This window comes from Tachyglossus aculeatus, chromosome 9, assembly GCF_015852505.1.
Source record: "Tachyglossus aculeatus isolate mTacAcu1 chromosome 9, mTacAcu1.pri, whole genome shotgun sequence".
NCBI classification, from domain to species: Eukaryota; Metazoa; Chordata; class Mammalia; order Monotremata; family Tachyglossidae; genus Tachyglossus; species Tachyglossus aculeatus.
The window spans coordinates 30,141,556-30,158,126 of record NC_052074.1 but is presented as its reverse complement, the minus strand read 5'-3'; the positions used below and the strand labels follow the sequence as shown (position 1 = coordinate 30,158,126).

General features: G+C 47.5%; 1 protein-coding gene across 2 annotated transcripts in view; it reads right to left on the bottom strand.

Annotated features, from left to right (window-relative positions):
- Positions 1-16,571, bottom strand: part of ITSN2 (intersectin 2) — a 140,968-nt gene that overhangs the window by 1,063 nt on the left and 123,334 nt on the right. For both annotated transcript variants that reach the window (XM_038751015.1, XM_038751016.1), the window contains 8 exons: positions 14,326-14,509; positions 12,962-13,060; positions 11,755-11,922; positions 9,446-9,661; positions 6,862-6,983; positions 4,610-4,692; positions 3,820-3,903; positions 1,149-1,322 (listed from right to left, as the gene is read on the bottom strand). In XM_038751015.1, the coding sequence (XP_038606943.1) occupies positions 1,149-1,322; positions 3,820-3,903; positions 4,610-4,692; positions 6,862-6,983; positions 9,446-9,661; positions 11,755-11,922; positions 12,962-13,060; positions 14,326-14,509 (1,130 nt within the window). The remainder of the gene's footprint in view (positions 1-1,148; positions 1,323-3,819; positions 3,904-4,609; positions 4,693-6,861; positions 6,984-9,445; positions 9,662-11,754; positions 11,923-12,961; positions 13,061-14,325; positions 14,510-16,571) is intronic.

Genomic DNA, 16,571 nt, shown 5'->3' with positions numbered 1-16,571 from the left:
GCGCTTACTGTGTCTGTACTTCCCAAGCGCGTAGTACAGTGCTCTGCACATAGTAAGCGCTCAATAAATACGATTGATTGATAGATTGATTGTGTGCAGAGCACTGTACTGAGTGATTGGGAGAGGACGGTACAACAGAGTCGGGAGACCCGTTCCCTGCCCGCGAAGAGCTTACGACCTGGAGGAGAAAGGAGGTGGGAAATGAAAACGTAATCTAACCTCTTGCTCTTCCCGTACAGCTCTGAAGGAGTATGGGGGTGGGCAGAATGATTTCCTTTTGGTGCTGAGGAAACCAGAGCTGCGCTGTTTAAGGGATCTTCCTCAGGACACACAAGAGGAAGGGTGACCAGGGCTGCACGTACTGCGCGCTTTTGTCATTTCACTGGTCTTCCTTTTACCTCACGGAGATATTCATTTTACAACGGGCGGACGCCCTGTTTCAGAGGGGATTTGGTGGGGAATCGCTCCACCCGTGTTTACCTCAAAAATAAAAAATGTAAACCCACGGTCCTAAACGTAGGCCGCCAATGGTCAAATTGAGTAGCAGTGCGGCCTAATGGAAAGAGCATGAGCCTGGGAGACAGAGGACCTGGGTTCTAACGCTGGCTCCGCCATTTCTCTGCTGTGTGACCTTGGGAACGTCATGTAACTTCTCTGTGCCTCAGTTTCCTCAACTGAAAACGGGGATTGAATCCTGCTCCCTCCTACTTAGGCTGTGAGCCCCATGTGGGACAGGGACTGTATCCAACTTGATAAACTTTTATCTACCCCAGTGCTTATAACAGTAAGCACTTAACAAATATCATAAAAAAAAAATAAGCCCTAGTCCTTCTCCAGAAACATTTTAGTTCAATCAACTGGTGGATTTTAATTATCGTGAATCCCTGATGATTCACCTTTGTTGGTGCTTTCACACTGACTGGTTTAAATTAGGTGAGTTTTTCCTTGCCTATGTGTGAGAGAGAGTACAAGTTCGGCCGGGAGAATGGCGCGAGGTGACTTCCATTTCTAAGTTAGGATTCCCCGGTAGCCCATCCTTCTGAGGAATGGGAATGAGGATTGGGAGACCGTGGCTGGGAAAACAGCATACGCAGGCTAAACAGTAGGAGAGTCTCTAGGCCCGAAGCCAAGAGCGAGGTCCATTTTACCGTCGGGTGAGAACTGGTCCCGGTCAAACATGGTGAGGCACAACACGTCCTGATAAAGATCCTTAATGAAGAACTGGCAGTTAAAATTCCACTTCGGATTTAACGTGTCCTGAAGGGTTCTCGTAGTGTAGCTCTGGGACCCCATGCTGATTTCACAGTATGGATTGCTTTTCCCTAAACAAAACACAAGAAAAGCATGCATTCCTTTATAATAATAATAATAATAATAATGGTATTTGTTAAGCACTTACTATGTGCAAAGCACTGTTCTGAGCACTGGGGAGGCTACAAAGGTGATCAGGTTGTCCCATGGGGGGCTCACAGTTTTAATCCCCATTTTACCGATGAGGTAACTGAGGCACAGAGAAGTTAAGTGACTTGCCCAAAGTCACCCAGCTGACAGTTGGCGGAGCCGGGATTTGAACCCATGACTTCTGACTCCAAAGCCCATGCTCTTTCCATTGAGCCACTTTATTTTATCGATCATTTATATCCAAGTCTTGTCTCCCTCTTGAGAATGGAAGCTCACTGTGGGCGGGGAACCTGTCTACCAATTCTCTTGTGGTGAACTCTCCCAAGCGCGTAGTAAGTGCTCTGCTCACAGTAAGCGCTCAGTAAATACCATGGCTTGACTGACCGTCTGTGAAGCGTGCTATAATCTACGGCACTTGATGACCGGCAAAACTTGACAAATTCAAGGTGTTATTTTACAGACCGAAAGGCAGGGAGCAACCAAGGCATTAGATGAATTCAGGCCACTTGATATGCTTTATGAAAGCACATTAATTCCACCTCATTTCCTTTGACTACGTCCACTACACTTCTCTGTTGTAGTGTACTCTCCGAACTGCTTAATCCAATGCTCTGCACGCATTAATCGCTCAATAAAAACCACTGACTGATTGAATCCTACTCAAGCTCCTACTGTTTACAGCACACTCAGCTGCTTTGGGGGATTCCAAAGGAACTAGAAGACAAGGTCTCTGCCCTCAATGCCCTGAGAGGGAGAATAAGTCAAACCATAAAAGAATATTAAAAAGGTACATTTCTGGCCAAACAGATATTCATCGAGACACTTTCAGGGTTGACGGAAGTGACTGGAGTCAGGCGGGAAGGCTTCAAGGCAAAGGTAATGATGGCATTTTTTAAGCGCTTACTATATGTCAGGCACCGTTCTAATTAATCAGGTTGGCCGGAGTCCTTGTCCCACACGGAGCTCCCAGTCTAGTATAACAGGGAGAAGAGTTCAGGTTTGGGGACAACACAGGCTCAAGCTCAGAAGCAGGAGCTGATGAGGAAAATGCGGAGGCGGTTTGGTGGGCAAGGAGTCCAGGGCACGGTGGGGGCTGAGGGCAGGGAGATGGCGGGGCACCAGTTGGTAGAGAGCTCTTGGAAGTTCTCGATTAGGAATCCGCCCAGGTTCCTCTAACGTGGGCAGTGCGTCCTCGCAGAACCCCCGGTTAAAGAAAAGTCACGGCACGGCACTCGCTGCGCGTCTGACGCACCGTGCGTGTGCTCTCAGACGCTGCTTCCGACCCCTCGTCCCGCTGAATCCAGACAGTCACACGTTGTCAGAAGGACATTCCCTATTTCTGCTGCGCGCGCTCTACCCGGAGCACTTTTTCCGGAAAGCTGGGTGGCTTAATTTGATTTGCTAGGCCAACGGAGCCATTGGAAGATTTTGAAAGCCAGCGTTAAGACAGAGCTTGAAGCAGACCGCCCTTCAATTAATCAATCGTTCAATCAGCGGTTACTTACTGTGCGCAGAACGCTGCACTGAACGCTCGGGGGAGTGTGATACGCTACAGTTGGTGGACACCATCCCCGCCCAGTGTAATGCTGGGGACGGGGAGGGGAGGAGAATGGAGAGGCTGAGGAAGAAGCTACTTCTGTAACCAATGCATGAGACTGTGCGGGAGAGAAGAGGGTATGATTCCCGTTTATCTAGGGAATTGGGAAAGTAGAGGAGCTAGTGGACGAAATGGAGCTGGCTTTAGGGGGAAAGACAGAGAGCTCTCAGTTTTAAATCTGCTTCGCTTTAGGTGCTGAAGGAACATTCACATGGAGAACTGCTGGCGTCAATAGGAGACACAAGATGGTCAGATGAGGTTGGGAGACCTCAGTAGTAAAAGCACTTAGTGTGTGCAGAGCACCATACTAAGCACTGGGGAAGAACATGTACAGAGGGAATAGGAACAGACCCTGGCATGGTTCAGTGGGAAGTCATCTGTGAATACCTGATGAGTGGAACCACTTGAGCCCCGTGGGGAGTGAGAGCGGGCGAGGAGAGTAGCTGGCTTCTGGCTGAGCCAACAGCGGTGTCCCCAACTGGGTGGAGGTTGGGTCAGCACGACCAGTTGGAGAAGAGAAAAACAGAGAGGGGACAGAAAGTATGTCACCGACCAAACCTTGTAGGTGTCCAGAAGGGAACCACTGAAGAAGCCAGGAGGCGACCAAACCTTGTAGGTGTCCAGAAGGGAACCACTGAAGAAGCCAGGAGGTTTTTGCTAGTGGCATTAGCAAGGACATATTCAGGGAGAGGTGAAGTGATAAATTAGAGTGCAGCTGCGGGGGTGGAAGCGGGGGAGAGGGCGGTCAAGAAAAGCGTTGGCAAGGAAACAGATAAAGCAAATATAAATGACTTGAGCTAAGATTCAAGTAAAGTTTTTACCATTGGGTTTACAGGCTTTTAATTCTGTTGCTTCAATAACGTGGACCATCAGGCGTCCTATTCCCGAAGTCTTTTGAGAGCGAGCTGCAAAAGGGAGAATTGGGGCTGCATAAATAAGGGTGGCAAAGGGATGGAAGGCAGCTGCTACTGTCTGTCTCGTTTTAGTCAATATTTAGCTGGAGAAATCTCGTGCATTAGGATTATACCTGCATTCCTGAGGGTGGGATTGGCCATGATGTTTTTCACATCCAAAATACTTAGGAATAGAAAACAAATTTCGTTCCCCAGCACCCTTCGGATGCCTTTCGAGTTTGAATCCTAGGTGGGCTTTTTTAAGGCTTCACTAATAATAATTTTTCTTACGCTGTTGAGTCGTCTCTGATCCATAGCGACTTAATAATAATAATCATAATGATGATATTTACGAGGTGGTTACTCTGTGTCAAGCACTGTTCTCAACACTGGGGTAGAGAAACGTTAATCAGGTCCCATATGGGGCTCACAGTCCAAGTAGGAGAGCGACAGGATGAGGGAACTGGGGCCCGGAGAAGTGAAGTGACTTGTCCAAGGTCCCACAGCAGAAGAAGTTAGAAGTTCTTCTAACTTCCAGGCCCGTGCTCTACCCATTAGGCCAAACTGTTTCTGAATGATCTCAGAGTTAGTGAGATGGGGTGGGGCAGGAAATGCAGTTACATTTTTCTCTGAGCTACCTGAAAGTCAGTCCCTCTTTGGTCACTTTCAGCAGTCAGGAAACACCAACATTAAACACCCCAGTTTTTGCAGTTGGTACCTTGGTAAGCTTTTTCGCGTTTTTTCTTCTCTGTCTCAATGTACTGCTCAGACGCACCTTTAATTTTCTGGACCCAGGCTGTCCTGCAAGAGTTAAATACTTATCAGTCAATCAATGGAGGGTATTTACTGAGCGCTTACTACGTGCAGAGCTCTATACTAAATAGATATTTATGTCCTTTTGTCACCGAATGACACTCTTGGGTTCAAATGTCTAAAGTCATCAGTTCTTCCAAATCGGCGTGGCCACGGCCGCCGCTCAACTCCTCTGCGGGCAGGTGACGTGTCTGCTAATTCCGCAGAATTGTACTCTCCCAAGTGCTTAGTACAGTGATCTGCACAGAGTGAGCGCTCACTAAATACCATTGATGATTAACTGCACATAGTAAGGGCTCCATAAATGCCTCTGAATGAACGAATGTTCTTGGTTAGGGTGGAGGGAAAAGGAAACTCTCTTCCCTTTTAGTCATTTCCGCTAAACCCCCCCGGTTCCGAAGTCAGAGTTCTTCCTTTATATTGCTCCATTTTTGATCTGATTATCTTTAGCAGGGGTGGCGAGGTCCCGGCGTGAGCATCAGACGTGGCTCTTCTTGGAACTGAATGTGGGCAGCGTGAGGAGGGGGCCGTTAACTTTGCTCCCAAGGCAAATATGCACGCGGCTGGCCAGCTGGGCGTTGGTCTGGCCCACTCCCGCAGGCCAAAGAGGAGCCAAGCTGGCAACCCCAGGCCTCCCCGGGTGGCAGGGGAAGCGAGAGTGGCTTTCAGTCCCTCGGACCACCAAGTGACCAGCCGCGAGCGGCATCCTGGCCACGGCGGTCCAGCTGAGCTGGGCAGGGGACCACTTCCTCAAGACGCACACTGGGAGGGAAGAACAGCCCACGTGAGCACTGATAGAGCCGGAGTCTGGGCTAACTGTTGGGCCACCCTTCCCCCTTCTCCCCCGCTTTCTGCTCACCCCCTCCTTTTTCCCGTCCCCCGTGGGCCGCAACAGGTTGCGCTATGACGTTGTTGTGCGGCGTACAGCAAGATGGAATGTCTGTATATGCTGTCAATTTGTACTTCCCAAGTGCTTAGTACAGTGCTCTGCACATAGCGCTCAATAAATATGATTGATTGATTGTCAGGTGGGGGCCATAACTATTATGGCTCTTGAAACACCGAGTGCTCGAAAGCTTCATTTCGTTTGGCGCTTCCGTGCCAAAAGGCGGCCGAACCACGATCTGGATTGCTAATATTCAAATCCATTTCAACAAAAACAGCCCCTTCTCCTAACAGCGTGGCCTGCAGCTAAACCCGTGAGCTTATGGTTCTAACTAATAACCTAAGAAAGGAGGGACTCAACACAGAAAAGACATTATTCCTGTAGAGATTGGAGGTGGGAGGGTTAGACGGCAGAAAGCTTCCCCAGTCGACTGGGCTTAGAGAGGGAAAGGCTTTCGATCCCTTGAATTGTAGATTCTGTGGAAAGACAAGGCACGTACGGGGGGCTCAGGAAACCTCAGCCTGGGTGTTGGAAAAGGGAAGGTGATTCTTCTATCATCTCTTGTATTCGTCTGTGACAGAGCTGGGGAAGGCAGCGGGGTAAACTTGACAGTACGGCAGGAATATGAAGGTGTTATTCAAGAGAAGAAATGTATAAGATGATTTTTCAAACAAATGTCCTGCACGTACGGACTATTTTTGTCGGAAGGCTAGCCCCTGGATCACACATTCAAGAGACAACTTGAATTAAAATGTTTCATACAGAGACCTCTCTATAATGGGACACCATAATAATAATAATAATAATGGCATTTATGAAGCGCTTACTATGTGCAAAGCACTGTTCTAAGCACTGGGGAGGTTACAAGGTGATCAGGTTGTCCCAAGGGGGGCTCACGGTCTCAATCCCCATTTTCCAGATGAGGGAACTGAGGCCCAGAGAAGTGAAGTGACTTGCCCAAAGTCACACAGCTGACAGTTGGCGGAGCCGGGATTTGAACCCATGACCTCTGACTCCAAAGCCCGGGCTCTTTCCACTGAGCCACGCTGCTTCTCCACCATGTCCACGTAATTCTGGAAAAATGAAAAAAAACACCCCACCACATTTCTGAAAGGGCATATGAGGAAGTCGTACTGCTTCCTTTACGATGTGCCGACACCCAAGTTTAAACCTGATTCACATTACTAAACTTTGACTTGTTTTTGCTTCTCCAAGTCCCCCCCCCGGCCCTGGGGAGGGACGATTCTCTGTTTTCCGCAGTCAGGGCTCACCTCTCATTAATGTTGTCTGTTCTTAAGGTGTAGACTCGGTCGATGTGGGAGATGTGGAAGATAGGCTCATCACTGGAAGGGTCTGTTGGTAGTTTGACCAAGACTTCGTTCAGGAAAATAGGCTGGAAGGATTGTGGCCACAACAGAATTTGGGGTCATGAGCTATAAGAAGTCACTTCCCTTAAACACCAAAGCCCCTTATCTAGGTTGATGGGCCCCAAAATACAGATTTCAGATCTGATGATGATGATGATGGTATTTGTTAAGCGCTTACTATGTGCCGAGCACTGGGGTAGATACAAGGTAATCAGGTTGTCCCACATACGGTTCACAGTCTTAACCCTCATTTTACAGATAACTGAGGCACAGAGAAGTGAAGTGGCCTGCCCAAGGTCACACAGCAGACAAGTGGAGGAGCCAGGATTGGAACCCACATCGTCTGATTCCCAAGCCTGTGCCCTTTCCACTAAGCCATTCTGCTTCTCTGCAAAAGATCCCAGAAACTACGCAGACACGTAACGTGTTGAAGTGGATGATTTTTACCAGCGGGGAAAGGTAGAGATGCAAAACTTGTTGATTTCTTGTCATTATCAACAGCGTTTATGAGTGTGCAGAGCACAGAACTAATCCCATGCGCCCGAGGAGTTTATAATCTGACATCTTGGATTCTTTGGGATGTGTATTATTCTGTAAACTTGTGGTCAGGGAATGTGTCTGCTAATTCTGCTGTACTGTCCTCGCCCAAGCACTTAGTACAGCACCGTACACATAGTAAATGCTCAAGAGATACCAAAAGCTCATTATTGAAATTTTGTTCCGAAGGGCAGCTAAGAAGCGGCATGGCCTAGTGGAAAGACCATGGGCCTCAGGGTCAGAGGACCAAGGTTCCAGCCCTGGCTCTGCCAGTTGCCTGCTGGGTGCCCTTGGGCAAGTCACTTAACTTCTCTGTGCCTCAGTTTCCTCTTCTGCAAAATGGGATTCACTACTTGTTCTCCCCAGCCCGTCCATGTGGGGTCGGGACTGTGTCTGACCTGATTAACCTGATCTACCTCAGCACTTGGAACGGTCCTTGACACAGAGTAAGCGCTTAACAAATACAATAATGATAGTAATGGCAATATCCTTTACCGAAGGAGAGCGGATAACTTTATAATAAACATTTGTAATGAACATTGTAATAAGCATAAACACGGAGCCGCATCACTGTCCCACGTCGCTTGGCCATCATCAATCGTATTTATTGAGCGCTTACTGTGTGCAGAGAACTGTACTAAGCTCTTGAGAAGTCCAAGTTGGCAACAGTCCCTACCCAACAGCGGGCTCACAGTCTAAAAGGGGGAGACAGAGAACAAAACCATACTAACAAAATAAAATAAATAGAATAGATATGTACAAGTAAAATAAATAAATAAATAGAGTAATAAGTATGTACAATGACCAATGACCTCTCATCCCCGGACTCAGTGATAAACTGTAGTGGTCACTCCCCAGAGCTACCGAGCTGGGTCCTTCCAAGCGTCCTGACGTACATTTCCCAGTCTCCCTCTCCCCTGATAATAATGATCATCTAATTGTGGTATTTGGTAAGCGCTATTTGCCAAGCTCTGTCCTGACTGCTGGGGTAGATACGAGACAGTCAGGCTCCACACGGGGCTCCCATGAGGGAGAACGGGGACTGAATCCCCATTCTGCAGATGAGGTAACTGAGGCACAGAGAAGTGAAGTGACGATGCAGCAGACAAGTGGCGCAGTCGGGATTAGAACCCAGGGCCTCGGACTCCCGGCCCGTAGTCTTTCTGCTAGGCCATCCTGTTTCTCTTGATTTCCCCTCACGTTCTCCCGTCCATCCAGGCATAACCCCGACCCGCCGAATTCCGGTTCTTTCCGACCGGTTCCTACCCTGCTTCTGGGAACTCCCAGTTCGGGCTGGATATGCAGGAGGGGAATTTATCCCAATACTACACTTGGCCCTGCCCCGCTTAAACCCCCACCGACAGTGGCAGTGCTTGTTTATAGGACCCTGCTTTCCCCTTTTCCCACAGGAAGGCGGCCGAAGAAGCAGGCTTATTAGAAGACACAGAAATGACAGGGTTTCACCTGTCCCCATGCCCATTTTACCAGAAAACCTGAGGAAATACTTGGAAAATGGGGATAATTCGGCTGGAGGAAGGGAAGAGATTTACTCCGCTCCCAGCCCACATATCTATTTATTTATTTATTTATCTTTATTTATTTATTTATATTTATATATTTATATTATATATATATTTATATATATAATTACATAAAATTTATATTTATTTATTTATATATCTATTTATTTTATTTTGTTAGTATGCTTGGTTTTGTTCTCTGTCTCCCCCTTCTAGACTGTGAGCCCAACGTTGGGTAGGGACTGTCTCTATATGTTGCCAATCTGTACTTCCCAAGCGCTTAGTACAGTGCTCTGCACATAGCAGGCGCTCAATAAACACGACTGATGATGATGATGATATGAATGGTGGGAGGCGCAGACATTACGGAGACATCCCACGGCGACGTACGGTTCCCTGATGTTGTTGCCGTTGTACAACAAATTACTCACCGTTTTGTACATTTTAAACTGGGAGTTGGATTTGGAGCTAAAAAGTTTCTCAGAGCCCGAAGAAACTGCAAACTGCTTGACCATGTAGGTAAGAAGCAGAAAATCGTTGAAGAGGAATCCATACAATTCCTTATTGCTCTTCGTCTTGTACAGCTTTCCGCTGTGCAAGAGCTTCCGGGGTCCCAGGCAGTTGGTGAGTGAGTTGAAAATGAGTTGCTACGAGACAAAGTACATCAAATATCGGTTGGATTTTCTAGCGATACGTTTAATGCCCTCAGAAAGTCTTGTTCTTTCGGTGGGTGAAATGATTGAAATGGGTTTTCTTCAAGAGGGAACCAGATGTAAACTAGAGCCTCCCGTCATTTTTTAATTCTATATCAAACGACTGCAATTCTGGGATTTTTGTGGGATTTGTTCAGGGCTTAATATGTGTCAAGCACCGTTCTACGCGCGGAGGGAGGTACAAGAAAATCACGTTAGACGCCGTCCCTGCCCCACACGGCGCTCACGGTCTAAATCGGAGGGAGGCGGCTTTAATCCCCATTTCACAGATGCGGTAACTGAGGCACAGAGAAGTTAAAGGAAGCAGGAAACTGGTGGAGCCAGGATTGGCACTCAGGTCCTCTGCCTCCCAGGCTTGTGGTCTTTCCTCTCGACCACGCTGCCTCCTGTCCTTTTTAATCCTTCTTCATTACTGCCTCCCAATTCTTCTTAATTACTGAATTATGGAAGGATATATCGGCACAATAGACTATCCGTCCAATGTAATGACAGAAACAGAATCTGACTTATCAAGACCCACTCCGCTCTTTTTTACAGAAAGGGAGAATGTTGCTCAGAGAGTTTAAGTCGACCTAAGGGACGTAGTTTTGACGTAGTCACAACAAAGTGACCACTGGGGCTAATATCATCCTTAATAGACTCCCCTCTTGACTGTATGAAGCAACATTTCATGTTATAATAATAACTGTATTTGGTAAGCGCTTACTATGTGCCAAGCACTGTATTAAGTGCTTGGGGTGGACACAAGCAAATGGGGTTGGACACAGTCCCTGTCCCACATAGGGCTCACAGTCTCAATCCCCATTTTAGAGAGGAGGGAACTGAGGCACAGAAGTGAAGTAACTTGCCCAAGGTCACCCAGAAGACATGTGACGGAGCCGGGATTAGAAGCCATGACCTTCTGACCCCCAGGCCCGTGTTCTCTCCGCCAATAATAATAATGATGGCATTTATTAAGTGCTTACTATGTGCAAAGCACTGTTCTAAGTGCTGGGGAGGAGGTTACAAGGTGCTCAGGTTGTCCCATGGGGGGCTCACAGTCTTAATCCCCATTTTACAGATGAGGTCACTGAGGCACAGAGAAGTTAAGTGACTTGCCCAAGGTCACACGGCTGACAACTGGTGGAGCCGGGATTTGAACCCATGACCCCTGACTCCAAAGCCCGGTCTCTTTCCACTGAGCCACGCTGCTTCCCCCCATCTTACCTCCTTCCCTTCCCCACAGCACCTGTACATATGTATATATGTTTGTACATATTTATTACTCTATTTATCTTACTTGTACATATCTATTCTATTTATTTTGTTCGTATGTTTGGTTTTGTTCTCTGTCTCCCTATTCTAGACTGTGAGCCCGCTGTTGGGTAGGGACTGTCTCTATGTGTTGCCGACTTGTACTTCCCAAGCGCTTAGTACAGTGCTCTGCACACAGTAAGCCCTCAATAAATACGATTGATTGATTGATTCTCTACACCATGCTGCTTCCCCAAAAGCCCTGCATTAGCCTCCCTCCTCTAATAATAATAATAATAATAATAATGTTGGTATTTGTTAAGCTCTTACTATGTGCAAAGCACTGTTCTAAGCGCCGGGGTAGATACAAGGTAAGCAGGTCGTCCCACGAGGGGCTCACGGTCTTCATCCCCATTTTCCAGATGAGGGAACTGAGGCCCAGAGAAGTGAAGTGACTTGCCCAACGTCACACGGCCGACAAGTGGCGGAGCCGGGATTTGAACCCACGGCCTCTGACTCCAAAGCCCGGGCTCTTTCCACTGAGCCACGCTGCTTCTCTAAACTCCTCTAGACTGCCAGCTCCTCGTAGGCAGGGAACGAGTCTGTTCCTTCTGCTGCGTCGGGTTCTCCCAAGTGCTTAGCACAGTGCTGTGAACGGAGTAAGCTCTCCCTAAATATCACCGATGGATCGACTGATTCCTGAGGCTTCCCGCCTCCAAAGTCACTCCCGTGGTGGAACGGATTTCCCGGGTGAGGGAACTGTCTAGGAGGAGGCCAGGCTCGCCCTCGGTTACCTCAGCAAGGCCTTCGCACTGGACGTGGGCCTGGGCCCACTCGAGGCGTTCCGAGTTTTCTTTCTCGCGCACTCCCTCGTTGACCTGAGAGCACAGCTCCTCTGCCCGTTCCAGGGCAAGTTTCAGGGAAGAATGGTCTACGTGATTTTCCGGTGTGTTTTCTAGAATCTGGTGATGGACAGGGAGGTGGGTTTTAATCACACCACAAAACAGATGTTTACACGGAAAAACAGTGCCCCCCCCCCACCCCCGCCACTATGGCAATATTTCCTCTACAAAAATATGCGTATAAAATCGTAGGACAGAAACGGTCACCCACTGCCCACCTCTTGGTGCTAAGCTCCATGGCACACTTCTTTTTTTGTTTTAAATGGCATTTGTTCAGCGCTTACTATGTACTGAGCACTGGGGTGGATACAAGCTAAACAAGTTGAACACAGTCCTTGTCCCACATGGGGCTCACAGTCATTTTACAGATGAAGCAACTGAAGCCCGGAGAAGTAAAGTGACTTGCCCAAGGTCACACAGCCCACAAGCGGTGGAGCCGGGATTAGAACCCAGGTCCTTCTACCTCCCGGGCCCTTGCTCCATCCACTAGGCCATGCTGCCTCCCACGTATTTCTAGTTATTCATTTCTCCCCACGGCTCTCGGCTCTCTCTTCACAATATCATTCTAGTGCAGAGCCTTTCAACGAAACATCTCAATGCCAACCCCCGCCCTCCCCGCTCCCCCACACAAAATCCTTAATTAACCACCTAAGAGAAAGGTAGAGTTATTATCAACGCCTTCCCTGGGTAGAAAAATATACTCTATTTTTTTTTTCCCTAGGCCACAAAGCAAGTCAGCGGAAGATCTGGGAAGGGAAGCCAGGAAGGCATATAGCACATGATACAGCACATTCTCCTGGCCCACCAATCAATCAATCAATCAATCGTATTTATTGAGCGCTTACTGTGTGCAGAGCACTGTACTAAGCGCTTGGGAAGTACAAGTTGGCAACATCTAGAGACAGTCCCTACCCAACAGTGGCCTCACAGTCTGAAAGGGGGAGACAGAGAACAAAACCAAACATACTAACAAAATAAAATAAATAGAATAGATATGTACAAGTAAAATAAATAGAGTAATAAATATGTACAAACATATATACCATTCCATCTTTACGGCTTAAAGAACGGGTACTTCATCACACACGTACGTACTTACACTTTTAATGAGAAGCGGATAGCGGGTAATTCTCTGCATAGGTTTCAGCAAGAAGCTGGAGAGCGGCATTCCTTTACAGCGAGGGTCAGAGGCCAGTTTCTACGGTATAATCCGGAGATTTCACAGGGTTATTCATTCAGTCGTAGTTACTGAGCGCTTACTGGGTGTCATACGGGTTATGACATCGCTAATCGAAGAAAGGAAAAATGATCGCCACCCAGCCGGGACTCACTGTTCCTTTATGGAGATCAAAGGGTCTGGGTGGTCAAGAAACTAAGGCTGTAAAAGGGTCTTTGGTTTAGCTCCCTGTATGTATACCCCTTGGTATATATACCAGGTGTCCTCCCCTGGCTGCTATTTCTGGAGCAGCCCACCCTGGCCCCGAAGGGCTGAGGAGGGAGGGTGGGCTCAAGGTCAGACCCCCCACTCTTTTACAATCAAAAATCTGGTCCACCAGCATACGGGAAGGGGGATGAAAAATTTAGTTCAGAGGAAGACAGAGAGGGATCGTCTTGATTTACAAAACAAGCTCTTACACTGCCAATCTTGGATTTGTTTGCTTTTAAATGAGGCTATAAACGGGGAATGCTTATTAGCAAGTCCGAACGCTCAGAGCCCACGATACATGAGCGGTAGGAAATGAAGTCGTGTTGTTTTTAAAGGAAGGGATAAACCGGGACTCTCCTTTCTATCTTCTCTTTGAAGGTTTCTCTGGGTGCTCGGTTTTGAACGTGGTTACCGTGACCAGTTCTTCACGTTCTTCTGGCCCAGTGATATAAACAAGATAAATGAACCCCAGTGCAGGGAATGTGTCTCCCAACTCTTTCATATTGTAATAATAATAATAATAATGGAAATTATTAAGCACTTAAAATGTGCAAAGCACTAAGCGCTGGGGAGGTTACAAGGTGATCAGGTTGTCCCACGGGGGGCTCACAGTCTTAATCCCCATTTTACAGGTGAGGGAACTGAGGCACAGAGAAGCGACTTGCCCAAAGTCACACAGCTGACAATTGGCAGAGCCGGGATTTGAACCCATGACCTCTGACTCCAAAGCCCGTGCTCTATCCACTGAGCCACGCTGCTTCTTGTACTCTCCCAAGCGCTTAGTACAGTGCTCTGCTCACATTAAGCGCTCAATAAATACGACCGATTGATTCATTAATTGGTGACTTTTGGAGAAACAGAGGAGGGGGCGTGAGGAGGGAGGCGTTGGCAAAAGTGGGATGAATGTATGTAGGGACTTTGGGGATTGGTAAAACTTGCGGCTGGCCAGAGGTAGCTGAAATCCTAGCCGTCGATTTGGAAGGAGAAGGGAACTGACACTGCAACGCTCCAACGAGATGGCTCCCGGGGTACGGTACCTTTAAGAATTCTTTAAACTCTGCTTCTTCATCGGTTTTCTGCTGCAGCAAGGTTGCTCCACTGAGCTGACAGCTGCAGAATCGGATGTAGGCCTGCATGTGAGACAGCTCTGCAGCCAGGATGTCCCCGATCATCTGTACGGGCATTTTCTCTCCCCCCGTTTTCTTCCGCACGCGCAAAGCTCTAGGAAAAAAACAACAACCCCCCAAAAAACCAATGTTTCTTATTTCTCTGCCTGGATTTGTGCGTGAACCCACAAAACTTTGACTTGGGTAGCAATCCTCCAGGGTACGTTCCTCAAGCAGCAGCATGGCTTAGTGGAAAGGGCATGGCCTGCGAGTCAGAAGGACTTGGGTTCTAATCCCGGCTTCCCCGCTCGTCTGCTGTGTGACCTTGGGCAAGTCACAACCATCACTTCTCTGGGCCTCAGTTACCTCATCTGTAAAACGGGGATTAAGACTCCGAGCCCCACGTGGGACATGGATTGTGTCCAACCTAATTTACCTCGTATCTACCCCTGCGCTTAGAACAGTGCCTGGCACATAGTAAGTGCTTAACGAATGCTATTTAAAAAAAAAAAAGGAGTTTCAGGTGTGGCTTCTATCAGCCTACCTGGGGTCAAAAGCAATCTATCCCCCTTCCTTGTTCCCATGTAGCGAAAGCATGAAATTCTCCGAAACAGACTGACAATAAACATTTTTATGCCACTCAGAAAGTTTCATGGAAATGTGCTTCAGTTTTCATTTTAGAATTCTTGGCTATACAAGATACTGTATTTTATTTTGTTCGTATGTTTGGTTTTGTTCTCTGTCTCCCCCTTTTAGACTGTGAGCCCACTGTTGGGTAGGGACTGTCTCTATATGTTGCCAATTTGTACTTCCCAAGCGCTTAGTACAGTGCTCTGCACATAGTAAGAGCTCAATAAATACGATTGATGATGATGATGATGATGATGATGATATTGGCTTCGCCTGAGGATTCTTTTGTGAAACGTTTGTGGGAATGAGGCTCTCCCTCCAAGACTGCGAGCCCACTTTGGGATTGGTTTGGTGCCTGATATGACTAGCTTGTAGCTACCTTATCACTTAATGTACACCCGATATTTAAAAAATATCACACCGATAATGATCCATCCCGAATCGCCTCGCCCTGCAGCGGACAGTGATTTTGTTAAGTGCTTACTGTGTGTCAGGCAATTTCCTCAGGGCTCTGCCCGGGAGAAGCAGGAGGAGCTGGGACCGGGATCTCAGTGGCTGAGGTTTGTGTGGGGACGGAGGAGAGAGGGAAGAGCCAGGTGAAGGGAGATGGGACGGAGAGGCTGAAAAGACACGGGACCAACAGGAGAGGCTGCCGACTCACTTCATCCCCCCTCTATAAATTTCAGAAAGCTCCCGGGGGGCGGGGGGGTGAGAGGAAGGAGCTCATCTGAATTGCTCCTAAAGACAATGTTTTGTACTTTGCCTGAAGGGAGAGTGCAGTGACTAGGGGACTACGTTACGGATCAGGTTTTACAACAGAAATTCTCATTTGAAGCAGATGCCCACAGCCACTAAGGAGGAAGGATAGACTAGGACAGAACACATACAGCAACTGCTGCAGAAAGTGAACAGGGAGCCTTCCCCAATTTCAATGAAACTAGATTCTGGCATGATTGAATGAAACCACGTTTTGGCAACTTCTCATTGTTTACCACCTTAAAATTAAATGAAGGCACTTGTAAAAATTGTTAACCAACTGGTTACGCATTTAATGGCAGTAGTGGTTTCTCTACAGACCTCGAACTTCAGGTTCAACCTGATTATCTTGTCTCTACCCCAGCGTTTGGAACAGTGCTTGACACATAGAACACATTTAACAAATACAATTATTATTATTATTTGCTTCAGCCAGACTGTTGCTGTTATTAAGAAATGATAGTTGTTTTTGACCGAGTGCCTGCCTTTTATAGCACGCTGTATTTTTCCATTCAGTCTTTTACAGAACCAAATGCGAAACCAATTTGTCTCAGACCAGACTCATTATTTTTTAAACAAGTAACACTAACATTTTGTTGCTTCTGGGTGTTTTATTTATCAAAAATAGAGGTTAAGGAAATGGGAAATGAGAATGAAGTTCCTTTAGATCAGCAGAAAGCATGACTTAGAAGAAAAAAACATGGGACTGGGGATTCAGGAAACTTGGGTTCCAATCCCAGCTCTGCCTCTGGCCTGCTGTGTAGGACCTTGGGTAAATCACTTCTCTGGGC